Raw genomic sequence first — 27,793 nt, 5'->3', positions numbered from 1 at the left:
TACTCCAAAGCCATTTTAAATCTTTAAAAATACACTGTCGCCACCCGAGACACTAACAATGGGTGACGGGCCAGGGTGGCTTTTGTCCTACAAAATGACCACGAAGAGCGTGCCACTCTGACGGGTAGGCGACCCGACACGTGGGAAGGAGGTCGGCGAGGGGGGGTGGGGGGGGCAGCCCTACCCAGCTCTCTCCAAGGTGGCGCGGCTCCGGGCGGGAGCGGCCGCGCGTGCGCACACTAGCGGCGCCCAGCTCCGCCCTGCGCCCACTATTTATTCCCAGAATTCCTCTGTGTCGCACCAGAACGGCTGAATCGTTCCGAGACTGCGGAGGTCGGGCGCGGCGGCGTCAAGATGGCGGCGGCGGCGGTGGCGGCGGCAGCGGCGGCGGCAGCGGCAGCATCTCTTCAGGTGCTGGAGATGGAGAGCATGGAGACGGCCGCCGCCGGATCGGCAGGGCTGGCCGCCGAAGTCCGAGGCAGCGGCACGGTGGACTTCGGATCTGGGCCCGGCATATCTGCAATGGAAGCGAGCGGGGGCGATCCGGGCCCGGAGGCCGAGGATTTCGAGTGCAGCTCTCACTGCTCGGAGCTGTCTTGGAGGCAGAACGAGCAGCGGCGCCAAGGCCTCTTCTGCGACATTACCTTGTGCTTCGGCGGCGCGGGCGGCCGAGAGTTCCGGGCCCACCGCTCGGTGCTGGCCGCCGCCACCGAATACTTCACGCCCCTGCTCTCGGGCCAGTTCTCGGAGTCCCGCTCGGGCAGGGTGGAGATGCGCAAGTGGAGCTCGGAGCCCGGGCCCGAGCCCGACACGGTGGAAGCCGTTATCGAATACATGTACACCGGGCGCATCCGCGTCAGCACGGGCAGCGTGCACGAGGTGCTGGAGTTGGCCGACAGGTAGGCGGGATGCGGGGGGCCGCGCGCCGGGCGGCGGAGAGGCTCGCCCACCGAAGGCCGCATCCCGGGAGGGGGCGGGGGAGGCGGGGAGGCAGGGCCTGCGGGTGGGACTCGAGGGAGCCCGTACAAGATGCGTTTGTTTGCGGCTTGTTGAGCGTCTACTGTGTGCTGTGGGGCGGCCACTGCGCTGGGCACCGAGGATGCGGCCGGTCTGATGAGGGCGCCCTGCGCTTAGGGAGCTCAGATTCCAGGTGGAGGGACAAAGGCAATGAAAAAGAAAGTCTGCCTGTAATCAGCGCTGTGTTGACATTTAAAAAGGATGAAAGGACAGTGATTGGTAGAGGAGAGACCTTTTTGAGGAGGTGACGTTTAGACCGATCTCTAAACGGCAAGAAAGAACTGGCCATGCAGAGATGGGGGTGAACATTCCAGGCAGAGAGCGCCAAGGCCCTCAGTCAGGATCCAGTTCGGCTTAAAGAACTAAAGGAAATACCCAATGGAGCTGGGTCTAATGGGTGAAGGGTTTGCGAAATGCTCTGGAATAAGGAATTTGGTTTTTACTGTGAGGTGGGAAGCTGAGTAAAGAAACTTCCTGATTTCATTATTTTATTTTATTTTTAATTTTTTTAACGTTTATTATTGAGACAGACACAAGAGTGTGAGCAGGGGAGGGGTAGAGAGAGGAGGAGACACAGAATCCGAAACAGGCTCCAGGCTCTGAGCTGTCAGCACACAGCCCGACGCGGGGCTCGAACTCACAAACTGCAAGATCATGACCTGAGCCGAAGTCGGTCACCCAACCAACTGAGCCACCCAGGTGCCCCTATTTTATTTTATTTTTGATATTTATTTATTTTTGAGACAGAGCATGAGTGGGGGAGGGGCAGAGAAAGAGGGAGACAGAATCTGAAGCAGGTTCCAGGCTTTGAGCTGTCTGCATAGAGCCTGACACAGGGCTTGAGCTCGTCAACCGCGAGATCATGACCTGAGCCGAAGTCAGATGCTGAACGGACCCAGCCACCTAGGCGCCCCTGATTTCATTATTTTAAAAGGATTCTGCTACAGTGGAAAATGGATTGTACGGAGCAGGAACGGATGCTTCAGAGACTGGTTAGGAGGCAGGTGAATGCCATTTTTAGAGATGTGGAGGACTCCCTTTTGGCAGTATTATTTTACCAGGAACATGATTTTAACAAATACCTATTGAGTGCCTGTTAATGCATCAGATCAGACACTGGGTTCTAAGGTGCTGGGACTTCCTGGTGAACAAAACAGACAAAAGTCCCTTTCCTCGTTGCGCTCACACTGGTAGATGGGCAATAAATAATTAAAATAGATGGCGTGTTGGATGATTGTTACAGCTTTGATGAGAAATTCAGCATAGAAAGTGCTCGTAGAGAGGAGCTGTGTTTTTTAATTGGGTAGATAGAGAATGCCTCATGAAGAAGACATTTTGCAAAGAACTGAAGGAGGTGAGGTAAAGAGTGTTTCAGGGGGCGCCTGGGTGGCTCAGTCGGTTAAGTGTCCGACTTCGGTTCAGGTCATGATCTCATGGTTCGTGAGTTCAAGCCCCGCGTCGGGCTCTGTGCTGACAGCTCAGAGCCTGGAGCCTGTTTCAGATTCTGTGTCTCCCTCTCTCTCTCACCCTCCCCTGTTCATGCTCTGTCTCTCTCTGTCTCAAAAATAAATAAACGTTAAAAAAAAAAAAAAAGTGTTTCAGGTTGAGGACACAGGTGGAAAGGCCTGAGGTGGGGCTTATCTGGATGTTTGAGAATAGCGGGAGGCCAGCATGGCTAGATCAAATGGGTGCAGGTTGAGAGGGGTGGGAGAGGCCCCAGGGTGGTGATGGGGGATGGATCCAGATTCCATAGGGCTTGTTGGCCTGGTGAAGGACTTGAGCTCTTATTTTGAATGAAATAGGAAGGTTTGGGGCAGAGGAACAATGAAATGTGATTTGAAGAATTCTGCTGTGATGAATAAGGGATGGGGCAGTGAGGAAGGGGCTGCAAAGGCAGAAGCAAAAAGATTAGGGGGTTGTTGGAATGGAATGGTGACAGAGGCTTGGATTGAAGAAGGAGAAGTAAAGATGATAAGTGCTTCAGTTCTAGATATGTTTGGAAGGTAGAGGGGACAAATTTGCTGATGGATTTGATACAGAGTGTAAGGGAAAGGACTGCTGGTTTTTGATACAAGCAACTGGAAAGATGGAGTTATTTATTTATTAAGATGTGGGAGAGTGTAGGAAAGCAAGTTTGGGAAGACCAGGAGTTTGGTTTGGGTCCAGGAAATGTCTGAATAGGCAGTTGGATATAAGAACATTGGGAGGAATATGGCATATAAGATGGTAATTAAAGCCATGGGACTGGATGAAAAATTACTTAGGAAGAGAGTGTAGACAGAGAAGGGGCAGGATTGAGCCCTGGGGTTCCAAAATGTTAAAGAGGAACCAGTAGAGGAGATGGGTCTCACAGGAAGCCTTAAAAAACAACAACAACAAAAAAAGGTATAGAGGAGGGAGTAGCCTATCCTGTGAACTGTCAACCGTAAGTGATCCCTGCATTTGGAAATATAGAGACCCTTGATGGCATTAGCAGGAGCCATTTAAGTTAAGTCTTCCTATAAAGAGGGTCAGAATAATGGTACACATGGACATGTTTGGAGAAGAGTCCAGGGAGGTCTTTTTCCCCTATCTAAGATAGATACTAGAGCTTGTTTGTGTGCTGAAGAAAAATGAATCAGTGGAAGAGGAGAACTTCATGTTACAGGATGGGGGAATTCTTGCAGGAGCAAAGTCCTTGAAATCAAGAAGGGGATAGAATCAGTATTAATAATGGAAAAGTTGGACTGGGAAGGCAGAATATAGGGTAAAGCTACAGGCACATTGGGTGGTGGTAAGATGAAGTTTCTGATTGCTTGTTTTCTCATAGCCCAAGTTTGGATCATTCATGAGAGGGTGGGGTAGGGTGGGGCAGGTGTAGATTTGAGAGAGGTTTGTTGAATGAAAATGAGTAGAGAAAGGTCATTGCACCCACTCAAGCTATGTTTGTGTCTCAGTGGGCTCATTTTTCAGATTTGCTCCTGCTTTATAGGGGAGTTGGGGGTTAGGAGAGAACATCTCAGGCAGTGGAACTTCTGTCCATCTGTCAGCTGCTTGAGCAGCTGCCTTGTGATGGGCACTAAGTGCCTGGCAACCGTCATATCTAACCTTACCCATGAGCTCTGAGGCAAGAGCTCTCTCCCTACCGCCTGAGTACTCTGTCGATCATACCTACCTTCAAGGGCACTTACAAGGAAATAATAGGAAGTGCCTAGCACATGGAACATGCCTAGTATACGTTAGCTATTATTGTCATCGAGCAATGTTTCTAAACACCCTATCCAAGGGAATATGTCAGAATTATCTGGAGCGCCATGCCAAAGATAGGAGCTCCAGGTAGGGGGTGCGAGCAGCCTGGGAATCTAGTGACCCTGGCACCCAGACATCTTTGAGAGTCACTAGAGCTCTTACCACTCTACCTTGTCTTTGTCTTCTAAGATGGTATGTTCCCTGAAGATGGTGAAGGAAGCCTGTCGTACTCATCTTTATATCCTAGTTAGATGGGTACTAAGCGCGATAACTGTAATAACAAATGGTTGAATTGAGAGGCCTGGACTGATAAAGTCCATATTTTGTTTAAAGTTCTCAGTTCTGGGGACTTACTCTTATTAAAGCAGTGGTCTCAAAGTGGCCATCCTTGGGACTGAGTTCTGCTAGATTTATGGATTTAGCTGAAACTTGTGGTATGTAATTTAACCTCAAATGAATTTAGGAGGTCAGACAACTTCTAGTCAGCAACATGCCAGACCCCTTCCATATGTTCGTTACTGTTGTTTGAGTTTGCCTTGCCATCCCCTCCCCCCATCATCTGCTGCCCAAGGAGAAAGCTCTAGTGAAGAGGAGATTGAAACCTTCAACACAAGGCCTCCACTGCTGTTCCTTCTGATACTGGACAGAGCCTCCCAGGAACCACAGTTCCTATACCATCTAGTCAAGGCTTAATAAAGTATCTTGCTGAGACCCTGCCTCAAAGAAAAGGCTGGTGACTGACAAGGGATTAGGACAGGAATAGCATAGACAGGTTTGGATTGGGAATTGCCTTTGCCAATAAAAATAAAGTATGGAACTATTGTACTTTATTTTTTATTGGTTTTTTTTTTTTTAAGTTTATTAATTGATTTTGAGAGAGACAGAGACAGCACAAGTGGGGAAGGGGCAGAGAGACAGGGAAAAAGAATCTCAAGCAGGCTCCGCACAGAGCCTGATGCAGGGCTCGAACTTGAGAAACTATGAGATCATGACCTGAGCTGAAACCAAGATTCCGACGCTTAACTGCCTGAGCCACCCAGGTGCCCTTATTAAGTTAATTTTAATTCCAGTATAGTTAACATACAGTGTTATATTAGCTTCAAGTGTATAACATGGTGATTCAACAAGTCTGTACATTACCCAGTGCTTACCATAATAAGTGTACACTCCCCAATCTCCATCACCCATTTCACCACCCCCCCACCATCCAGTTTGTTCTCTGTAGTTAAGAGTCCGTTTTCTTGGTTTGTCTCTCTTTTTTTCCCCTTTGCATGTTTGTTTTGTTTCTTAAATTCCACATAGGTGTGAAATCCTATGGTATTTCTTTCTCTGACTGTTGTACTTTTTATTAAAGGATATGTTCCAGAAAAACTTACATAATGAAAAGCACCACTGTGTGTATGTTACATGTATCATGTATAGTTGTATATATATTATATAATATGCATAATTTAAAAAAAATATATATATATATATAAAGATGACTTTATATATGCTTTTAAATATACTTTTCAGCATAATGGGGCGCCTGGGTGGCTCAGTCAATTGGGCATCCGACTTCGGCTCAGGTCATGATCTTGTGGTTCATGAGTTTGAGGCCCGCGTTCGGCTCTCTGCTATCAGCACAGAGCCTGCTTCAGATCCTCTGTCCCCCTGTGTCTCTGCCCCTCTCCTGCTTGTTCTCGCTCTCCTCTCTCTCAAAATAAATAAACTTTAAAAAATAAATACGCTTTTCAGCATCATCCTTTTTAATTTGGGGGGATTTACCCTTTTTCAGATGTTGGGCATAAAATGAGATGAAGCTTACCATTTCAGTTTGTATAAACATGTTAACATGTATAACATGTTCTCAAAATGCAGCCACATAAAATGTGCACATTTGAAAATTTTTTCTTTTCTTGATTTTAGGTTCCTGCTAATTCGTTTAAAAGAATTCTGTGGAGAATTTCTCAAGAAGAAACTTCATCTCTCTAATTGTGTGGCCATTCATAGCTTGGCTCACATGTATACTCTGAGCCAACTTGCTCTGAAAGCTGCCGATATGATACGGAGAAATTTCCACAAAGTAATTCAGGATGAAGAATTTTATACTTTACCTTTCCATCTCATTCGAGACTGGCTGTCGGACTTGGAAATCACGGTTGATTCTGAAGAGGTTCTCTTTGAAACAGTGTTGAAGTGGGTTCAGAGAAACGCTGAAGAGAGAGAGAGATACTTTGAAGAACTTTTTAAATTGCTCAGATTGTCCCAGATGAAACCTACTTACCTTACTCGGCATGTCAAACCAGAGAGGCTGGTGGCCAATAATGAAGTTTGCGTCAAGTTAGTGGCCGATGCAGTGGAGAGGCATGCTCTGAGAGCTGAAAACATACAGTCTGGCACCTTCCAGCATCCTGCCTCTCATGTCTCATTATTACCTCGCTATGGGCAAAACATGGACGTGATCATGGTTATTGGAGGCGTGTCAGAAGGAGGGGATTATTTAAGTGAATGTGTAGGGTATTTTGTCGATGAGGACAGATGGGTAAACCTGCCCCATATTCATAATCACCTTGATGGACATGCGGTTGCAGTAACAGAGTCCTACGTGTATGTTGCTGGATCGATGGAACCAGGGTTTGCTAAAACTGTGGAAAGATACAACCCAAATTTGAATACGTGGGAACATGTTTGTAGTCTGATGACAAGAAAGCATTCTTTTGGGTTAACAGAAGTCAAAGGGAAGCTCTACAGCATTGGAGGGCATGGCAACTTCAGCCCTGGCTTCAAAGACGTGACTGTTTATAATCCTGAGCTTGATAAATGGCACAACTTGGAATCAGCACCAAAGATCCTCCGGGATGTCAAAGCGCTAGCCATCGAAGACCGGTTTGTGTACATCGCTGCCCGCACTCCCGTGGACCGGGACACCGAAGATGGGTTAAAGGCTGTAATTACCTGCTATGATACGGAGACTCGACAGTGGCAAGATGTGGAATCTTTGCCGCTTATTGACAATTACTGCTTTTTCCAAATGTCTGTGGTCAATTCAAACTTTTACCAGACGGCATCATGCTGTCCCAAGAGTTATTCTTTAGAAAATGAAGAGGCAGTAAGAAAAATTGCCAGCCAAGTGTCCGATGAGATCCTTGAGAGCTTACCTCCCGAAGTCCTAAGCATCGAAGGAGCGGCTATCTGCTATTACAGAGATGACGTTTTCATTATTGGAGGCTGGAAAAACAGCGATGATATCGACAAACAGTACCGGAAAGAAGCCTACCGATATTGTGCCGAAAGAAAGCGGTGGATGCTTCTTCCTCCCATGCCACAGCCTCGTTGTAGAGCCACTGCTTGCCACGTGAGGATCCCGTACCGGTACTTGCATGGCACACAGAGATATCCTATGCCTCAAAACTTAATGTGGCAGAAGGACCGCATCAGACAGATGCAAGAAATACATCGGCACGCCCTGAACATGCGAAGAGTGCCAAGCTCTCAGATTGAATGCTAGGTGCTCTAATAGGTGCAGCTTAAAACAGTTGTGCCTGTCTTGTGAGGCTGAAGATCCCCAGACTGTTACTTGAAAAAGTATGTCGATAACTTATTTTCTACCTAACCTGATTATTGCCCCATATAAAGGAAACACAGTTAAAAACTGAAGAATGGGAAACACGATTTAATATGTGGTAATTTTTGTTGGTGTGCAGTCTTTGTCTGTCTTCGGTTTGTGTGGATGTGCTAGCCAAGTTAGATCTTATTAATGACAAGTGGAAGAACCAGGTATAGTTACTTGGCTGTTTTTCTGCCAACAAGTGAAAACTCCTTTGTCTTAGGGACTTGATGTTTTGAACATGCTTTAAGCAACAGTTTTATTTGCACGTTTACTTTGATACTCCTTTTAATTTTTTCCTGAATGGTTGGTGGTTTTGAAAAGAGCAGAACTTACGCATTGAGCCCTCATCTGCAGGAGGTATGTGCAATAGTGAGACTGAGATTTGAAGGGAAAAGCACAATGTTTCGGCAGGATGGTTTCTGAATATTTGCATTGATGTTTTGTTGTATGTGTTTATCTAGAAATGTTGTTTTGTTTATTTTTAGAAGAGATGACTAGTGAGAAATTTGTGATTGGCCCCATTATTTTTTGAATATTTTCCATTTCTTCAGCAACCGTTCTAGACTGGGAGCCATCACTCTGAGATGATGGTAGTTGGCAAGAGTGTTGATCTTTAGCTCATTGACTTAATACGGAGGACGTTATGTATATGAAATTTGTTTTTCTAAGAAGAAAAGTAGTATTATTAGGTAGACTGAGCAAAGGCATTAAAACATGTAAACACTTTTTTCAGAAGTTGCAGGCGTATTTGAGGATAAGTTAATGAGTATAAATAATGCCTATGACAATCGATACAACAATGCCTTCAGTTTTAAATTGTCCTCTAAAGTATATTGTATAGAGTCCTCCTCATTCTTTCTAAAAGAAACTTTTCTCAAAATGGGAAGGAAGTGACAATTGAGAGAAATGTTGCGTAAGAGAAGCCTTACTGTTTCTCAGCCCTGACTGTTCTAGTAGTTTATCCAGTTTCCCTTGACTTTTATTCAGACTTTACCTGAGCCTCGAATACCAAATTTAGATGCATAATTAAGGCTCTTAAAAATTTATTGCTTTAGTTATCTTTTATTTATTCTTATGCATTCTTCTGATTCTCTAACACACTCCCAAGTTTTATACAAATGAGAACTCAGTTAACATAAAGGACTCCTGCTCTAATGGTTTGCAAAATGGCTCCATTGTATATGTTTCTTATTTCTTTCAGAATATCATCTTCTTAGACATAGACATTCCAGGATACTGTTTTAGGAGTTGAACTCCAAGTGCAGTGATTATTTTTTTCCCTAGACCATTATACTTAACCTTCTTACTGTATCAAACATCAAAAGGAAAAAAGCACAACCAGAAATTTTGGCTCTCAGTTTGCTGCAAGACTATTAATATCTAGTCCCTGGACTCTATACTAAGAGCTTTCCTGAAATTTTTAAGTTGGTATCCTTGCCTAGGACAAAGTTTTTCAATAAATGTGTCGGAAATCTGCTTTAAAACCATTTAATTTAGATTGGAGTGGGGGTCGTAAACTTTAAGTCCTATTTCTGTATGAGGATATATTATCCTACACCACCTCTACCATTTTATCAATTTCCATTTGTAGTTATTTTAATAAAAGCCATTTCAATTCTGAGAAGTGCTCATTCTTAGTTGTGAGAGGTCTATGCACATGAGGCAGAAAAGCTCGTTGAGTGATGTTCTCTGATAGACTATGCCGCCTAGCAAACTTCCTCTTCTTAGTGGTGAAGTAACTCAGCAGCTCACTAAAATGGCAGTTTCTGTCTAGGAGGTGTGATGTAAGGTTTTTGGATCTTATCTCTGAGTTGTCTTCTGAGACTGTCACTACCAAGTTTTTGGAGGGTGGCCTTTTTTCACATGATGCGACAAATTATAACTCATAAGATTTAGGTATAATCTGGTTCTGAAAACTTGATTGAAACTGTTGTTTTTTAACTCAGCAGGCAGCGTAGGCCATGGCTGAAAAGAAGGGGTAAGTCCTTCCTTGCATGATGATGTGTGCAGGTTTTCCTGATTACTGAATTTCTAATTTTCATATTTGAATTCACACGTCTGACTTCACATCAATAACTTGTGTCTCTGAAATATCCTAACTAACTTGTTAATAGGAAAGGAAACCAGATTTGCTTAAATCTGTTCAAGGCTGACATTCTGAAATTCTAAACTGGAAATAACTTCCAGAGTATTTGGAAAGGTTTTGATTATGACAACCAGCCTAAAGTGGCTCTTTGGGAAAGAAATTTCCTTTCTGATGAAAAACTTAAAGAATGTGTTTGGTCATTTAAACTTCTAAAAAGACAGCTTCACATGTATTCAAGCGAACCTTTTGTTGTTGTTGCTTTTGTTTTTGTTTTGTGGAAGGATAAAAGAGGACCCAAAAGTAATACCTTTACCTAACCCCTAGCGTGACTTCTATCTTGGAATGGAGGTCCTCCACCTCCACCTACCCCACCGTGGTTTTTAAAAAAACAAACCCGTGGTGTATATTGAGAATGTCAGTCATGAGCTTAGTGTGTAAGTAGTACATCTCACTTGCAGACGTTTGCATGATGTCTTGTAGATCTTGTATATCCAACTTTGCTTTTGCTGTGCCAACTCAAAAATATTTTGCTAAAAAAAATCTCAAAATTGATTGACATCAGTTTTGTTTTTATCACTTAGTTTTATATAGTATTGCTGGGACCAAAAACTTTTAAAATACATAGAACAGAAGTTTGAAGCTGGAAAGATAGTGTTTATCGAAGACTTGTGTGCTTTTGCTCTTTAAACTCTTCAGGCTACTGGTAAGGCAGTTTCTAGGGCACTCTTTTTTCTCTGTTTCTTGACTAGTGTAGCATGTCATATGTTTAAATACTTCATTCTCTGCTTCATAATTCTAATGAGACACTGTACTGTAGGTAGACAAGTAAACTAAACATAAATTTTAGTTACTTGGCCTAATCAAACATAGATAAAGGGACTTTTTTGTACTTTCCTCAAATTAAGCTTAAATTAAAAGGGTGTGTTGGCCACATTTCCTGTCTTTTGAAAGTCTACAGAATTGTGAAGTAGGTTCCCTGCCTCCATTAGCAAAATAGGGTATTTCTAGGTTGCCATTTAACTGTAGAATATTTGAGAAACGCTTTGGTCTCTCCTTTAATTATCAAACATTTTGGCACAGTCCATCACTGCAGTTTGTTGCTTTCTTGAGAATAGTCCATTTTTGTTGTTATAATGCCTACATTATAACGTGCTCTGGTCATTGGAAACCAAACAGCTCATAGTTGAGTGACATAATACAATAACAATAACATAATATAGTAGCCATCTCGCTTCAAGGAATTTAATTAGATAGCCAAATAACTGCTCTTTGTTGATTACCTTCGTAGGGCTTTTGTCTTACTCTCTGAGCATCACTACGAATGTCTGACACTGAAGCACATACAGTAGAGCACTTGTTCACTTAATCCTCCTGCATAATGCACTTGTGAAAAATTAAGCTTGCTAGATGTTTGAAGACTATGGTCCATGTGCTAGGGCTCACTGAGTTATTTGTAAAATACATATTTAGTTCAAGCTGATACACAGTGACTTTTGGGGGCTATCAGTATCCAAGCCCCTACTCTACTCAAAGTATAAACTTGGCTATCTCCCTTTAAGTCAGAGGAGATGTAGAATTTAGGACGCTTTTGAGACATCACATTGTAAAATAGCCTGTTTTATGTTCCTAAAACTATCTTGTTCTGTGTTGAAGCTATCAGTTGTCTCAATGTAAGTTTTAAATAAACATATTTCTTTAGAGCTGGTTTGTACCGTGTGACTTTTCCCTTTTAATGATACACTGTTGGATACAAATGCTTACTTCCTTCCCTCTTACTCCCTCATTCATCCAACCTTTGGCTCCCTTAAGTTGAACATTTTCCAGTACTCTTACAAGTTTAAACACTGCATTTATTTAAAAAAAAAAAAAAAAAAAAAAAAGAGGTAATTCTTATTGCTTAGACTCTTTATTAGCTAAATGAAGAGGCTCATACAGGTAGGGTACTTGTCGAAGCGGAGTATTTTACTTCATCTCGCAGTGCTAATCCTGTGAAGTTGTCCCGTCTAGCCGCATATTCCCCGACGTTGGCCAGCCCCGGCACCACACAGCAGCTCAGGGCACTGCGGTAGATGCTCATGTCATGGGCGTCATACCACTCGTCTGTCTTTTCATCATAGCATTCCACGTTAAAGGTGGTGGTAAAGCCGTTAAAGCCGCCCACCACAAACAAGAGGTCGTCTACCACCTCGATGCCAAAATTGCTACGAGGATTAAACATAGTGGGTATCGTGCGCCAAGTGTTAGCTACTGGGCTGTAGGCTTCCGCACTCCTAAGTCGATTTGCTCCGTCAAAGCCACCTACCTATGGACGGCAAGGGAAACATGGTTGACTGTGAGCCATTGCTTCTGTTCACCAAGGAAGAGGCCTTCAGGCCTTCTTGGGGGGGGGGGGGGGGAGACCAGTGATTTCATACCTCCCGCTTTCCATTATTTTCCATGGAAAAATAATGCTTTCCAAATGCTGGCCGATAATAGCGTAAACCAATTTGCGAACAAAAAATCCAGAGCTATCGTTTTTGTGTGGTACAAGATAAACTCACCGCATATACGTGTTCTCCGTAGGCAATTACGCCTATTCCACTCCTCCTGCTTCTCATGGGTGCTATGACTGTCCACTGATTGCTCTCAGTGTTGTACACTTCTGCTGTGAACAGGCACTCATTTCCATTAAAACCACCACATATGTAGACCTGTGTGACGAGGGGCCCATGGTTATTAAAATCGTTACCTCTGGGGAGCAGAAAGAAAGGGTGTACGCATGGTGGTGGCAAAAGGACCCCTCTGATACCAGTCCGTACACTCTGAGTATCTTTTTCCCACGTGTGCACGCGTGGCTTTTTTCGTTGAATGTTTATTTTGAGAGCGCGTGAGAGGGGAAGGGGCGGGGCGGGAGGGGAGAGCAGTGGACAGAGGATCTGAAGCGGGCTCTGCACTGACAAGAGAGCCCAATGTGGGGCCGGAACCCGTGAACCGTGAGATCATGACCATCGTGACCTGAGCCGAAGTTGGACGCTTAACCGACTGAGCCACCCAGGTGTCCCGCCCCGCATGTATTGCTTTTTAGCGAGTAAAACCTAAAAGGACAGTTACAAAGGGGCACTAGTTGTGGAGTCAGTACTGCAGCGTGGGTGCTGCCACATCTACTTTCCATCCACCCCCAAACAAGTACTTCTGGGCCTGGTCTGCCCCCTCCCAATTCTTACTTTCCCATAGAGCGTGGTGGCACTGGCGTCACTCCTCTGCTCGTGCATGGGGGCGATGAGCGTCCACTGGTTGGTCTCTGGTTCATAGCGCTCAGCAGTGTTGAGACGCACGTAGCCGTCAAATCCTCCCATGGCATAAATAAAATTGCTGAGGACTGTCACACTGACGTAACAACGACGGGAGTGCATCGGGGCCACCTGGTGCCACGTTTTCTTGACTGGGTCAAAACGCTTAACGCTATTGAAATAGTCTACACTGTCAAACCCCCCAATGATATAAACGTAACCTTTCAAATAGGCTGCCCCATGGTAGGCACGGGGACTCTCTTCCTCACAAGTGACATTCACCCATCTGTCTGCCCGAGCATCATATGCCTCAATGGCATTGGTGGGGCTCCCACCACTCCAGCCACCGATTGCAAATAGGATGGCGTAGGGCAGGCGGGGCCTGGTGAGTGGGTTGGTGAAGTCAGAATTGGAGGGTCCATTCATGTTTAGATCATACATGGCCTTTAGGGCATTAATGATGACTGGCTTGCATTCCTCACTGTCTTTGACGTAGTCGTTCATCTTAACATTGTTCATGAAGTACTCAGCATGCATTAGGGCCAGGCGAACCTGAGAAGGAAACACAGAAAGTCAGATGAGGTGAAGGAACCTGGAAAACCCATGTCCTTAACTCCCTGTTTACAGTCTGCCTTTGAATTTCAGCAGGGTCCTATTTTACTTTGTGTTTGTTTACTTGTGTTTACTTTGTGTTTACAGCTCACAGTTTTAAATATTTGTTTTTCAGATGTGGTATACATTTGGATGCTGACGATGAGCTAGATAGAAGGTCACAGAGCTAGCCCCTTCCTTGGCCACTGGGCAGTACTATTAGACCATAAAAGGCTGTGGCAATTGTTCAGTCATTGAATATTTACGTTTCTCTGTATAAATAACACAAATTAGCCCCGGATGGCTACAATTGTGTATAACACTCGTGGTTTGGTGTCTAGTCCCACTTCTGCCTGGGGTTTGGGGAAACTCACAAGAAAAAAGGGTGAAAAGAAGGCCCTTTAGAATTCTTTTGAAGGCCTTGCCGTCTCTTTCCCCCACTACCAGGGAGAATTTTGGTCAAAGAATATAACAGAAGGAACTAGCAATGCCAAGAGCAAAGAAAATTGCACAATTCCGCAGAATAGTAGGAGATGGCCTTCTATGTAAGTGTGTGTAAATACGGCCCCGGAATCTGCCAAACATCTGAACGTGGCTCTTTGCACAGTCCCTCCGGGATAAATGAACCAAACATGAGCAAGTAAGCATCCCACAAAAAAATAACTAAACTTGACCTTGGGAAGCAAAACTGAAATATGCTGTTTCCTGTTTTGGGGGTCATGAGAAATCCATTTTAAAATGGCCTCAAATACAGCATCTTCTTGTTTGACGTTGAGCTCGTCTTTCTCAATGATATCCTTCAGTTCACTGACTGAGAGCTCTAAAAACTCGGCCGAGACTTTCACCATCTCCTCAAAGTTGTGCAGTATGAACATGTAGGCCTTCTGCCTCAGCTCGGGGCAGTAGTAGTAGTCTGTGAACTTGCAGATGCCGATACAGTTATCCAAACACAGCTCCGACTTGAGGAACTCACAGCAACCCCTAACAATACCCATGATGTTGAATTGGTCTGCAGCAGCCAGCAGTTTCTCCACATTGTCCGGCGTGATAGGGATGGTCCGGGTGTATGCATATTCAATAATTAGCTTCATCATGTCCGGGGAAATGCCAGGGATGTTGTATACCTTCTTTTCAGTGTTGTTCCAGCCACTTGTAAACAAAGCTCTGGAAAGAAGAAAGAAACTAGTAGCCACTGAAACATTTCTCTCCAGTTTCTCCCCCACCTTTGTTTGTTGAGAGTTTGGAAATTTCCCAGCTAGTGCACAGTGAGTATGCCGGAAACAAATTGGTGCGAAGAAGGGGAAGGGGAGGGTAGAGTGCGTGCTTTATACAGTGGGCAAGAGAACCTTGCCAAGAACTTTGACTTTGGTCACTCTTCTTCTCCTCATGGTAACTAAAACTTTCCCCCATTTTGTGGATGGAAAAGTTGGGCTCTAGACCTGGAAGTAAGACCTAGGTCTCTTCTATCCCAACTGAAGTCTACCTTCCTTCAGGATATTAAACTTGAGCAGTAACGCTTTTTTAATGAGCACTGTTAAATTGACACATAACCCAGAATCTGATCACACCTCTTACTGCTATCTCCTGGGTCCAAGCCACCACCATCTCTCACCTAGATGATTGGGAGTAACCTCCTAACTGATCCCCTTGCTTCTGCCATTGATGCCTCTGGAGTTTACAGTTCTACCCCAACCTCCTTACGAGTTTATGTTCCTCTTCCACTCAGAACCTTCCACTGAGATCCCTTCTGGCTCAGAGTATTAGTATATAAAGCGCTTCTCAGGGAGCACAGAAGTTCTCTGAGATCGGGACCAGTAATACCTCTGGCCACTTCCTCCCACCTTCCCCCTTATTCCATTCCAGTCCCACTCGCCTTGCTTTCCTTGAATGCACCCAGAGGTGCTTCATTTTTGGTCCTTTGTGCATGCTGTTGCCTCTTCCTGGAAGACTCCCCCTCTGCAGACCTCATTTCTCACTCCCACATCCCCTTAAAGTCTTTGCTCAAATGTCATTTTGTCCGCAAAGAGATCATCCTATTTAAAATCACCACCCTCCTCTCCATACCTTCCTTTTTTCCCCCAGCACTTAATCTGCTTTGTGTTTTATTTATTGAACGCCTGTTCCTCCTACTAGAAGGTAAGCTTCATGAGAACAGAAATATTTCTCTCTTTATTCATCATTTCCAGTACCCAGAATAGTGCCCGTCACAAAATAAGCACTCAATAAATAATTATCGAATGAACAAATGACTACGATCCCAAAACTATGTATTGGGCTCCTACTGTATAGCTAGGTACTTTTTAAGTTGTTGAACAAGACAGAAGTCCCTACCCTAATAAATTTTTGCTTCCTTTTTCTAGGTGGTTTAAAGAAATATGGATCAGATTCTTCTCTAGAGGTCTACAAACCCTCTCTTTTTTTTGTACCGCCCATAAGCTAAGAATGTTTTTCACATTTTTAAATGGGGGGAACAGAATACAAAGATTCTGTGACACCTGGAAATTGTAATAAATTCAAATTTCTGTGTCCGTAAATAATTGTATTGGAACACAGCCATGCCCTTTCATTTAGTATTGTCTATGGCTGCCCTCCCACTATAAAGGCAAAGTATAGTCATTGTGACAGAGGCCGTATGGCCTGCAAGCCTTAAAATATTCACTCCCCGGTCTTTTTGTAGACCCTGTTGTAGGTCTAGATGAATGAGCATTTTTAGCAACAGATGGGACACATTTATCATATGTTTATCGGAATTGATTACTCAAACATTTTCGGCTCATGAACAAAATAGCTCTGCCATTTCCTGGGTGACAGTGGTTGTGGCCTAAACTCCCTTTATCTTCTGGTAAATATTTCCTTGATGCTTTCCCGAATCCTCCTTCCCATCTCCTCAATCTTTGTTAATTCATCACCCTGTTTGAGATGGTCTCTACTGGGATAGGGGCACACGGGGCAGCTGAAGGGGCACTGTCCTCTAGGTTTAAGTAGGAAATCCAGTATGGTTGCCTTCCCAAAGGTATGCTAGGGTGAGAATCAAAGGGAAAAAAGCACCTGGCCCACCAATAGTTGGTTGGAATCCAGTTGAAAACCAGAGAGAAGAGGCCCCAGCCCCAGTTGTGTCTCTTCAGAAGAGACACAGGAAGACAAAGGAACCAGGCTACAGGAGCCCAGGGTTTTGACAGTGTCCCTCATGTAAGGTGACAGGTTGGGTGGGAAACATGAAATGAACCAAAATGTCTCAGAATAAGCCCAAGTACCCCTTCGGCTTAGTTTGGCAACCCTGTTATACCTAAAGTAGGAACTGCAGCTACAGAGGATGTTCTTGTGGGCATTGAACTCAAAGCCATTGACCTTGATGACCACGTCGCAGAGCTTGCCCTCCAGTCTAAGCTCGTTAAAGATCTCACAGGTCATCGCGCTCATCTTCCTCTCCATGTGAGGCTGGTGGAAACGTGTGGAGGCCGCCGCGCTCTCCATCTCCATGGCACCCTGGGACCAGCGGAGAGAGACTGCTCTCCTAGGGTGTCGGGAGGGTTGTGGGGGGCCCCTTTAGCCTGCTGTCGCTCCTTTTCCCTACTACATCTTTCATATAGGGCCCATCAGGCAGCCCAAGTTCCAGGATCCTGGGCTCGCAGTGAGCTCACTCTCAGGATTGTGCTCTCAGATTCTGGAACTCTCTCCTGTCCCTGTCTTCCTTCCTTCTCCCCTCCCCCACCATTCAGGCTGAAGGCCACCCCACACCTGCCGAGCCCTTGAATCCAGAACAGGACTGTGATCACCCACACCATATAAGAGTTTTTATTTATTCTAGTTCCTGTTGCCCACTTCAGTTGTCCAGTTCTGGATGAGTGTAGCATCAAGCTGCCCTCTTCCACTGCTGAGCACTTGTCTCCCCAGACCCTCAATTCCAGGAAACCAAGTCAGAGGAGGCAGAAGGGAGTAAAGCTGATTAGAGTTCACGCTGGCCCAGCTGTCCAGGGCCTTCCTGCCCTGCGGACTTGTGTCAGCCGCGCGTTTTCTTCTGTGATGAGGAGTGGGGCCGGTTAAGGACCTTCTGGATGTTTTCCAGAAATCACTCTATGGCTCCTTCAGATCCGCTCCTTTCCTGCGGCTTTTTTGTCATGCAAACTTTAAGTCGGGAAACGACCTCTCCGGCCAGGGGTTTTGCTCTAGGCAGTGGTACCCGGTACCCCCAGCTCTTGGGACCCTCACCCGCCTCAACACAGAGCCCTCAGCCGGGGTGCTCCCCGGCGCGGGCGCCTCCCGCCCCCGGCCCCGCCTGCCGCCCGGCCCTCGGCCCGCGGTCCCTCGGCCACCGACGGCCGGCGACGCCTGCGCAGTGCGGCGGCGGGGCGGTCGTTGTCCCGGCGCCGTCGTCCCGGCAGCGAGCGCCATGGCAGAGGAGGTGAGGCGGGAGGAAGCGTCCGGCGTGGGGCGTGGGGCGGGCCCCGACCCCCGGGGCGCTCCGAGGCCCCCAGCGGGCCGCCTGGGCCGCGCCGCGCCACCCCGGCCAGTAGGCGCCGCGGGCCAGGCCGAGCCCCTCCTCCGCTCCCCGCACCCCGCCCGGCCTCGCAGGCCTGTCGAGCCGGCCCCGGGCTCCCCCTGGGCCCAGCGCGGTGCGGGGGTCAGCGCTTCTCTCGGGTCTCGGGACAGGTGAGCACCCTGATGAAGGCCACGGTCCTGATGCGGCAGCCCGGGCGGGTGCAGGAGATCGTGGGCGCCCTCCGCAGGGGCGGGGGAGACCGCTTACAGGTACGGCCCGGGGGCGAGGTGGGGCGGCTGGGGAGGTGACCTGCCCAGGGGGCCTGCCGGCGCTGCGGCGGACACTGCATGCCCTCAGCCCCTAGAAATGGCCAGCGGCCTGGGGGGCAAGCAGGCTGCCCCGCCCGATTTGCCCTGGGTTAGAGCCCACCTGCCCGAAACCCTAGATTTCAAATTTGTCAGTCATGCCCTGTAGCTGCTTCCTCTAATTAGGTCGAAAGCACCCAGCACCAGGCCCTGAGGCCTTATTTCCACACTAGCCCGACCAAAGGGCTCCCCAGGAAGCTGCAGATATGGAGATGGGTCACCTTGGGAAGGACCCAGGGCATAGAGATGGCAAGGCAAGAGTCAGAGTCCTGTCAGCCTCCAGCAAGAGGCTGGGCCTCCTCGGGCTTAGCAGGCTACTACCTAGGATTAGTTCTCCCTTCCCCCCTCTGGCCTTTCCTAGCTCCTGCAGGGCTTTGCCCACTGGCTGGGCCCTGAGCTGTTTTGCCTTGCATAATCTTCCCCCACCAGACAGTGGAAGGAGCCTGTGTAGACAGCATCTCTCTTTTGCATTTTAGGTTATTTCTGATTTTGACATGACCTTGAGCAGGTTTGCATATAACGGAAAGCGATGCCCTTCTTCCTACAGTAAGTCACATACTAGCTTGCTTTGTGGGGCTTAACAAGATGGTGGCTCCTAAGTGGCAAATAAAAGGAGTTCTGTGTTTTTGCAGACATTCTGGATAACAGCAAGATCATCAGTGAGGAGTGCCGGAATGAGGTACGTCACCCCCCTTTGTTCAGAGACTGCTATCAGGTGCTACTGCAGATGGTTCTTGGTGGCTCAGGTGGACCTTGTGTCATACACTGGGGTAGTGTTTCCTTTATGTCCAACACATGTGATGATTGGTGGTTAGAATATGGATGTGATGCCTGTTGCTAGCTGTGGAGTTTACAAGGGACTTCAACATTTTCTATTTAATCCTCCCGCAACTCCGAGGGGTGGATAGAACCATTATTACCTCCATTTAACAGATGAGAAAACAGGGGCGCCTGGGTGGCTCAGTCGGTTAAGCGGCCGACGTCGGCTCAGGTCATGATCTCGCGGTCCGTGGGTTCGAACCCCGCGTCGGGCTCTGTGCTGACAGCTCAGAGCCTGGAGCCCGTTTCAGATTCTGTGTCTCCCTCTCTCTGACCCTCCCCCGTTCATGCTCTGTCTCTCTGTCTCAAAATGAATAAACGTTAAAAAATTTTTTTTTGAAAACAGAGGCTTGGAAAGGAGAAGCATGTCATTCAAGGGTCATATGGAAAGACATGGAGAGCCTGGTTTTCCCATAGATCCGATTCTGTCCCAAACTCACTTGACTGCATTGTGCTATTTCTTTGATGATATAAAGAATAGAGCCGGGCCCGCTGTGCATTTCTCTGCTGAGCTCTTGCTGCCGAGTACCTCTGTCATTTAGCTTCATTTCATTAGGAAATTCACTAAGTTATATACTAAGTGGTCTTTCGGTCTGTCATATTGGTCAGCTTTTCCAATACTCCGTCATGATTGCTTGCTGTTAAGATAGGCAACAAATTCTAGATAACTCTTCCTTTTCTAAAACCTGTCTCTCTGAGATACACTTTTAGCTTTACATAAGTTCTCACACCGATTACCTTTAGCAAGTCACTTTTTGTGGCTCCTCATGTGTCTGATCTTATCAGCTTCCAGAACACTGTATCCACAAATAAGACAGCAGATTTGGGTCCCCTCTCTAGGATAATGAGGCTAGGGAAAACTAAGATTCTGGGTGTTGATGAGCTCCTGAAAAAAGTCATAAAGCAAAGCTTATGGATGAAATCTTTTTTCTTTTTTAAAAATGCTATTCTTCTGTTGAATTCTCTTATGCTTTTAGAAGACTGTTCTCACACCCCAAAAACGCACACATTGAGAACCTCAATACATTTCGGGAGCTTTCTCCCCTTGTCTGTGATCTTTGTACTTAACTCTCTTTTGGAACTGTGGTCAGGGACTCCACATTAGCTCTCATAATATTCTGAGATTGTGCCTGTATTAAAATTAAAATCCTTTACCCAATCGGTTCCCGTTTTTATTGGGTGCTGTTATTGACGGACTCTGTGTGACACATGGCTCCCGACGTGGCCTCCCTAGCCAAAGTGCCTGGCCTGTGGAAGGAAATCTTAGTAAGAAGAAGTACATGTACCTACTCGCGAGGTGGTTCACCCGATGTTGGTTTTGTGTTGGTTATCCACTAACACGCTGGGTCCCAAACTTGACTTCTATGATTTTTCTACTTCCATTTCCATGATTTTTGCCATATCTTGGTGATTTTTACTACATATTTTACTTTAAATTGGCCTATGGTTAAAAATCTGAATGCAGTTCACTTAGAAAAGAAACAACCTTTGTGAAAGCATGAGTTTGATGTGCTAGGGTGTTGGTTTTTTTTTTTTTCTGTTTTTCCTTAATATGCACTAGAATGAATCTAAAACTACTAAAATGAAAACTGTTTATCCACGTACCCCCTAAAGTCACCTCGCCTCCCCCCTGAGAAAGTGTATCCCGTTTGGGGAAATATAGCATTAATCCCTTCTTACTGGTTAAACCCTGCTGACTGAGCTGGTGAGAACAACAAAATCCTAGTAAACTTCTCACCTGATGGCAAAAGGTCTTCGTTGATTCTTAGACCTCATGGGATGACCAGCTGTGCAGATCGGTCACTCCCATACACAGAGTTGCGTCTTCTAGGTGATTCTTTTTCTCAGGCTAATCGGTGGGACTTTGCTGGGGAAAACTTGATGCAGACTAACGGCTTTTGTCTTCATTGGGATGTTCCAGCTCAAAGCGCTCCTTCACCACTATTACCCAATTGAGATTGACCCACACCGGACCGTCAAAGAGAAGTTACCTCATATGGTAGAATGGTAAGTGACGATGGTGTTGAGCCGCTCCTGGCCCTCATGGTAGACTGGTCCACCTATTAGAACAAACTGTCCAGCCACAGTGGGGCGACCTGTGGCCACTGCTAGAGTGGGGCCCCACTAAGAGTCTTTGGAATGAGGTAGAAGCCCCTTGGTTTGGGGGGTGGGGATAAGTGCTTTGGGAGATAACTCTCCTATTGGAACCAGTATTGCTGGATGGAGCCCGAGTTCCCCAGAACGTGGGGGTCACCGAGGGAGGGATTCAGAAGAGTTCTGACTTCAGCAGTTAGCTCACCCAACCCTTGTTCCTCTGGCTGTGGTGTGGCTTTCTTACCCTCTTCCTTTTAAGGACAGCCAGAGTCTTCAGGAAGTGGCGTGGTGGATGAGGCCTCCCTTAATCCTTCCAGAAGGGGACTTGGCCCTGAAAAGAGAAAGGATACTTTACTTACTTAGTGATTTGAATTTGGTCTTTGGTGGGGTGTCCGTTTCTAGGTGGACCAAAGCTCACGATCTCCTGTGCCAGCAGAAGATTCAGAAGTTTCAGATCGCCCAGGTGGTTAGAGAGTCCAATGCAATGCTGAGGTGAGCTTCTTGCTCTGGAAACCATTTGAAACTGGTTTGCTCACCAAAAAAAGAGTCTAGGAAGGAGTAGAGGGGAGTTAGTTGCTGGGGGAGCCAGAAGAGACATAGCACCATGAGTGGCTGTTGCAAAGAAGGTCTTGCTTTTCCTCTTGGGATACAGCTGAAGGATTTCCCGCCTTGGGTGCATCCTAGGAAGCTGTCTATTGCCAGTGGAAATATTATGAATATGACCAAGCCTTGCTCTCCTAGAACAAACAGCATCTAGCTCATTTTCTCCAATGGTAAAAAGACACTGGGGTCACCATGGTGGCTGGCGTTCTTAATCTAGACATGGGAGTTGGCTGGCCTGGGACACTTGATCATTAGTGGCCTTCCCAGTGCAGCTCTCTCTGCTGGCATGTTTACTGGAGGAGGGGTGAGGGCACAGAGAGGGAAGAGCCTGCTCTCGAGGATTGGGTGTCCTAACTGGGGAGAGCCATGAAAAGCCAAGAGAGTAGAGACACATGCAGATCCAGTAAGTGCCTGGGTGGGGTTGGGGTGTTTCCTCAATGAAGCTGCCCCAGAGAGCTGCCTGGTTGTATTTTGCTGGAACAAAATAAGGCAGAAACAAACCAACCAACCAAAAGCCCATTTATATGAAGTTCAAGGATAGGCACAGCTAATCAGCAGTGATATGAAGGGAGAATGAGAGGGGATGGCGTTGGTTGGGAAGGGACACAAGGGAACCTTGATCTGGTTAGTAAGTACACGGCTGTATACATATGTAAATATTAGTTGAGTCGAACACTTAAGATTAGTGCACGTTAACCATTTACTATATGTATTTTATGCCGCAATCTAAAATGTTTTTAAAAAGAAAAAACTTAAAAATATATCACCCAAGGAGAAAAGAAAGAGTGGTGGAAGAGGCGGAATCCATTCATCTCTTTTCAGGGAGGGATACAAGACGTTCTTCAACACCCTCTACCAGAACAACATTCCCCTGTTCATCTTTTCTGCGGGCATTGGTGATATCCTGGAGGAGATTATCCGACAGATGAAAGTGTTCCACCCCAACATCCACATTGTGTCTAACTACATGGACTTTGATGAAGACGTGAGCCAGATCTTCTTTAGGCTGGGGATGGAGAGGGATGGGGACCACCAGCCCTGGGGGCAGCACCCGCAACGTTAGCCCTGACCTGGGGAGGGAAGGGAGGGAAGGCATGCTGGCTTCTTGCTTCAGGCAGTTATTTCTTTCTTTATGCCAGCTAGAGACCGTTATTTCCTCTTTATTTTTGTTTTTGTTTATTTTTTAGAAAGAGAGCACGCGCATGTGCGTGCACAAGTCGGGAAGGGGCGGGGGGGGGGGGGGGGGGGGGCCGAAGCAGGCTCCAGGCTCTGAGCTGTCAGCACAGAGCCGGACGCGGGGCCCAAACCCACGAACCCGTGAGATCATGACCTGAGCTGAAGTTGGATGCTTAAGCCACTGAGCTATCCTGGCGCCCCCTAGAGACAGTTACTTCTGAAGGACCTACCTTTTGGTGTTTGGCTGACAGCTCTCTGCCCCGGGGTTCAGCCAGGCCCCATGTCACTGCCCTAGGTCCTATGCCATCCTAGGTACTCAAGGGCTTAGACTTTGACTTGTTTTCCTAGAGCCAGAGGTCAGCTGCTCCAACTCACCCTTGCTCTGACTTCTTCCCCTTAAAACCAATGGCTGGAATTTTCGTCCCTTAAACCTGTGGCGAGGACGTGGCCCGCAGCTGGGGTTAGCACACATGTAGCCTGAACAGCGCCTGTTTCATGGGTTTCATGCTTCCACCAGAGTAGGTGATCAATACTATTTGGTGGTCCTTGTTTGTTGGAATCAGGGGTAACAACTTCTTTTTTTGTAAAAGGCCAGGTAGTAAATATCTTGGGCTTTGTGGGGTGGACTTTATGATCTGTCACAACTGCACAATGTAAATTTACGCAATGTAAATTCACTCTGCTGTGAAAGAACAAGCAGCCACAGACAAGATGGAAACAAATGAGCCTGGCTGTATTCCAGTAAAACGTAATTTAGAAAAACAGGCCCAGTCTGGCCTATAGGACCCAGTTTGCCGACCCCTGGTTTAGACTACAGCGAGGTTTTGGCATTTCTGTGGCTCGCAGGATTCCCCTTTCTCTGCGACAGAGACAGTGGAACACTGGCTCTAGCTGGGTCCCTGTAGCCCTTCTGTCTGTCTCCTGATTATTTAGGGTTTCCTACAGGGATTCAAGGGCCAGCTCATACACACATACAACAAGAACAGCTCCGTTTGTGAGAACTCCGGGTACTTCCAGCAGCTTCAGGGCAAAACCAACATCCTCCTGCTGGGGGACTCCATGGGGGACCTCACTATGGCTGATGGGGTTCCTGGCGTGGAGAACATTCTCAAGATTGGCTTCTTAAATGACAAGGTGGGTATGGGACCAGACCCTATCTTAGTGGCTTGCTTCTTTTTCTTTTTAAATTTTCTTTTAAAGTTTATTTTGGGGGAGAGAGCGAGAGAGAGAGAGAGAGACAGTGCACACATGTGAGCCCCTGAGCGTGAGCAGGGGAGGGGCAGGGAGAGAATCCCAAGCAGGCTCCGCCGTGTCAGCACAGAGCCCAATGCAGGTCCATCTCAACCCAACCATGAGATCATGACCTGAGCCGAAATCAAGAATCAGATGCTAAACCAGCTGAGCCACACAGGCGCCCTGGCTTGTTCCTTTTTCAATCCCTGTTAACTAATGCCTAGCAAACACCTTCTGTGTGCTAGTCACTGTTAAGTATTAGAGGTACTAAGGTGAGCTACGAGCCATGTTCGCAGGAAAACAAAAGAGATACCCCGTGATGACAGCTGGGTTCGGCACATGGCATGACAGTGGGACTCAGAGACAGGGTCACTGGAGCCTGCACTTACTATTTGGTGCCACCATGTTCCAGGCGTTTTAGCCCATTTTAATCCCTACAGCAACTTTTTGAGGTAGAGACTAACATGCCTTGTTTTACAGATGGGGGAAACTGAGGCAAGGAGGTTCATCTGCCCACGGTGACATAGTTTAGGAACTGGTAGAGCTGATTAAAGTCCTCCTAAGTCATACCTCCTGTAAGATATGATTGAAATAGGAGATGTCAGTATTCAGGAGGTGGGTTTGCAGTTCAGAGAACAAAAACACAAGGACAGACCAGAGGCTGACAGGGGGTGAAATGGTCAAAAGGGGGCACAGTATGGTGTCAGGGTCGAAGGCCACCAGTCCTCCCCTCAGCCAGCAGGGGCTGAAGACCTCCAGAGTGCTTGAGCCTTGGGAAAACTCAATCCAGATGGGTTAGAAGTACATCTGGTTTTTAAATTTCAATCCTTGTGCTGTCCTTTGGACATTGACCCAAGGGTCAATTATGGCACCCTGTACCCACTGCCATCCAAAGGACCGGTCCCTGTAACGTCGAGCTGCAGCTCGGATGCCCTCCCTCCCCTGCCCCGGGTGCCAGGGAGGCAGAGGCAGAAGTCAGGGCATTCTGGGGCCTCTCGATCTTCCCTTCCACGGGGCAGGTGGCAGAGCGGCGGGAACGCTACATGGACTCCTATGACATCGTGCTGGAGAAGGACGAGACGCTGGACGTGGTCAACGGGCTCCTGCAGCACATCCTGCACCGCGGGGACTGGATAGAGATGCAGGGCTCCTGAGTGCAGGCCGGGGTCAGGCGCGGGGGGCTGCGGAGAGGTGGGAGCCTCGCCAAGAGGCCGTCCTGCCGAGGGCGCTGCTTCTCCCAGGGCGGGCAGTGAACAGTCCAGGGTGGTGCGGCTGGGGAGCCCGTGCCCCTCCCTCCCCCTCCCAGCGCCCAGGCTCCAGGCTCCGGGAAGCCCTGCCCGGCGGTGGGAGGGCCCACCAGGTGAACAGGGGACCTGCAGGGTGTTACCACTCTAACTAGGGACCATCTAGCCCAGGGGTTCTTTTTTCCCCAAATTTTTAAACACGGAAAGCTGTTCTTCAAACAAATCTAATGTGTGAAACAGATCTAAATAAAAAAAAGGGAAAAAAAGCCAGCTGTTCTGATTCAGGGGGTGCAGGGCAGAGCCCGTACCTGTTGGTTTTGGAGGAGCAGGAATCTCCAAGAAGCCACTAGGGCTCTATGGCACAGAAATTCAAAACCACCGAATTCACAGGCACCTGGCTGGCTCAGGCAGTGGAGCGTGTGCCTCTTGATCTCGGGGTTATGAGTTCGAATCCCACGCTGGCTGTAGAGATCACTTAAAAAAATAAAATATTAAAACAACAACAACAACAACACTGAATTCACCCACAAGACCCTCTGAACATGAAACGTGCTTGGGGGTCAGGGTGGGCAGGCGGGGTTGGAAGGGTGTGTTTCTGACCTGGAATGGTTTGACTTTAGGCTGAGGTATCCATTAAACTTGAAATCCCACTGGGATTGGTGGGATCTGGCCAATCCTATCTGCTGAGTTCCCTCTTTATGGATCCTCAGAGGGATCCAGGACCACCAAGATGGGTGACTTAATTAAGGGGAGTCAAGACCGGGACCTGAAGGGAGAAGATGCTCTGTGACAGGTGGGAGTGATTTCTGCTCTGACATCTTGCATCATTAGGCTTCCTTCAGAGCTCCCGTCCCGTGTCCCTTCCCTGTTGACTTGGATGGTCAAGGACTAACTGAATTCTCTAGGGTACCTTTTGAAGAGAAAATGTAAAGCAGCCAGTTTCACCCGGCATTTTTTTAGCCTGTCCTCCGAGAGATTCACCCCCTCATCCTGCTGCAGAGGATGCTGGCTGTGGGACACTTGCGTTTACCTGCAGGTGCGAAGGGAGAGGTAGTGCTTGCTGTAGGTGCGTGCCATTTAATCCTCCACAAGGTCCCTGAAAGCAGGCATGCTTCTCATTTCCGGGTGGCTTCAAGAAGACCAGAAACTTGCCCAAACTCCATAGCTAGGAGCTAGAGCCAGGATTTGAGTGTTCCTGACCCAAGCCATACTGTTTCTTCTGCATCGTGCCTTCAAACGGGCTTCAGTTCAGGGCTGGCCTGTTAGCTTCTGGGAAGGGGGCGGTTACCATGCGAGGCCAGATCTGTAGCCACCGTCAGATCTGGAGGTGCCTTCTGGATGCTTTGGGTCCGGGAGTGTCTATTACTGGCCATGGGAAAAGTCATGTGTCTCAGGGTGCTGGATAAGAAACAGGTGCTTGTGGGGATAGGTCGGTCCAGGGAGCCCAGCACCAACTTTTTCTCTCCTAAGCTTCCCCTGCTCCCCCGTCCTCTCTTGGCTCAGGTCATTTTTGTTGCACTGGCCAGAGTCCAGCCAGGCAGGCGAGGGGCAGATGGCCTGCAGACTGCAACTCTGTTACCTTTCCTTTAGGCAGGAGGGTGGATCCGGCAGGTGGGAAAGGCTGGCCGCCAGGAGCAAGGAGAGGTGGGGATAGCTGAGTACTGGAACCAGTTTACATGGAAGAGAGGATTCTGACCTGTGCGGTTTGATCTAACCCCTGAGTCATGTTTGAGGTCAGGGACCGCCTCTTTGTTCAGCTGGGATGGTTAGGAGACCCGGATCATCTCTCCACACCTTCCTGGCAGGCCCCTTTGTAGATGCCCACTCTGCACCCTCCCTCCGGCAGACTGGGGGTCCCTTTCCTTGGGGAGGGCCCCGGTTAGGCCTCAGGAGGCAGGAGGCTGAGACCGAGGGACACAGTATCTTGAGCTGATGAGGTATGAAGAGACGGCCCGCTTTGTTCCCTTCTTCCCCAATCTTTGGGTCGGAGGGCCTC

General features: G+C 47.4%; 3 protein-coding genes across 3 annotated transcripts; 2 read left to right on the top strand and 1 right to left on the bottom strand.

The window, feature by feature from the left end:
* Nucleotides 1-280: 280 nt before the first annotated feature.
* On the top strand, nt 281-11,623 carry KLHL11 (kelch like family member 11). The gene is made up of 2 exons (XM_043584473.1): nt 281-899; nt 6,154-11,623. The coding sequence occupies exons 1-2, from the start codon at nt 355-357 to the stop codon at nt 7,733-7,735; spliced, it is 2,127 nt and encodes a 708-aa protein (XP_043440408.1). The 5' UTR covers nt 281-354; the 3' UTR covers nt 7,736-11,623.
* A 190-nt stretch (nt 11,624-11,813) lies between these two features.
* KLHL10 (kelch like family member 10) lies at nt 11,814-17,263 on the bottom strand. Its single transcript, XM_043584474.1, has 5 exons — nt 17,070-17,263; nt 14,458-14,947; nt 13,127-13,744; nt 12,464-12,613; nt 11,814-12,225 (listed from the first exon to the last, which is right to left on the bottom strand). Exons 1-5 carry the CDS (start codon nt 17,261-17,263, stop codon nt 11,851-11,853), a joined length of 1,827 nt encoding a protein of 608 aa, XP_043440409.1. The 3' UTR covers nt 11,814-11,850.
* Nucleotides 17,264-18,101: 838 nt separating this feature from the next.
* On the top strand, nt 18,102-26,476 carry NT5C3B (5'-nucleotidase, cytosolic IIIB). Its single transcript, XM_043584477.1, has 9 exons — nt 18,102-18,185; nt 18,434-18,532; nt 19,105-19,174; nt 19,261-19,307; nt 21,369-21,454; nt 21,944-22,033; nt 22,967-23,129; nt 24,254-24,454; nt 25,573-26,476. The coding sequence occupies exons 1-9, from the start codon at nt 18,174-18,176 to the stop codon at nt 25,705-25,707; spliced, it is 903 nt and encodes a 300-aa protein (XP_043440412.1). The 5' UTR covers nt 18,102-18,173; the 3' UTR covers nt 25,708-26,476.
* Nucleotides 26,477-27,793: the final 1,317 nt, after the last annotated feature.

This window comes from Prionailurus bengalensis, chromosome E1 (genome assembly GCF_016509475.1).
Source record: "Prionailurus bengalensis isolate Pbe53 chromosome E1, Fcat_Pben_1.1_paternal_pri, whole genome shotgun sequence".
NCBI classification, from domain to species: domain Eukaryota; kingdom Metazoa; phylum Chordata; class Mammalia; order Carnivora; family Felidae; genus Prionailurus; species Prionailurus bengalensis.
This window is presented reverse-complemented; position numbering and strand designations above follow the sequence as displayed.

What these genes read in the sequence shown, in the direction of transcription:
- KLHL11 (XM_043584473.1), top strand. Translation starts at nt 355, where the DNA reads ATGGCGGCGGCGGCGGTGGCGGCGGCAGCGGCGGCGGCAGCGGCAGCA. An exon ending in GTGCTGGAGTTGGCCGACAG is followed by an intron (nt 900 to 6,153) that starts GTAGGCGGGATG and finishes TCTTGATTTTAG; the next exon opens with GTTCCTGCTAATTCGTTTAA.
- KLHL10 (XM_043584474.1), bottom strand. Translation starts at nt 17,263, where the DNA reads ATGGAGATGGAGAGCGCGGCGGCCTCCACACGTTTCCACCAGCCTCAC. An exon ending in AGCTGCAGTTCCTACTTTAG is followed by an intron (nt 14,948 to 17,069) that starts GTATAACAGGGT and finishes TCTTCTTTCCAG; the next exon opens with AGCTTTGTTTACAAGTGGCT. An exon ending in ACGGAGAACACGTATATGCG is followed by an intron (nt 12,226 to 12,463) that starts GTGAGTTTATCT and finishes TGCCGTCCATAG; the next exon opens with GTAGGTGGCTTTGACGGAGC.
- NT5C3B (XM_043584477.1), top strand. An exon ending in GTGAGGAGTGCCGGAATGAG is followed by an intron (nt 19,308 to 21,368) that starts GTACGTCACCCC and finishes GGGATGTTCCAG; the next exon opens with CTCAAAGCGCTCCTTCACCA. An exon ending in ACATGGACTTTGATGAAGAC is followed by an intron (nt 23,130 to 24,253) that starts GTGAGCCAGATC and finishes CTGATTATTTAG; the next exon opens with GGTTTCCTACAGGGATTCAA.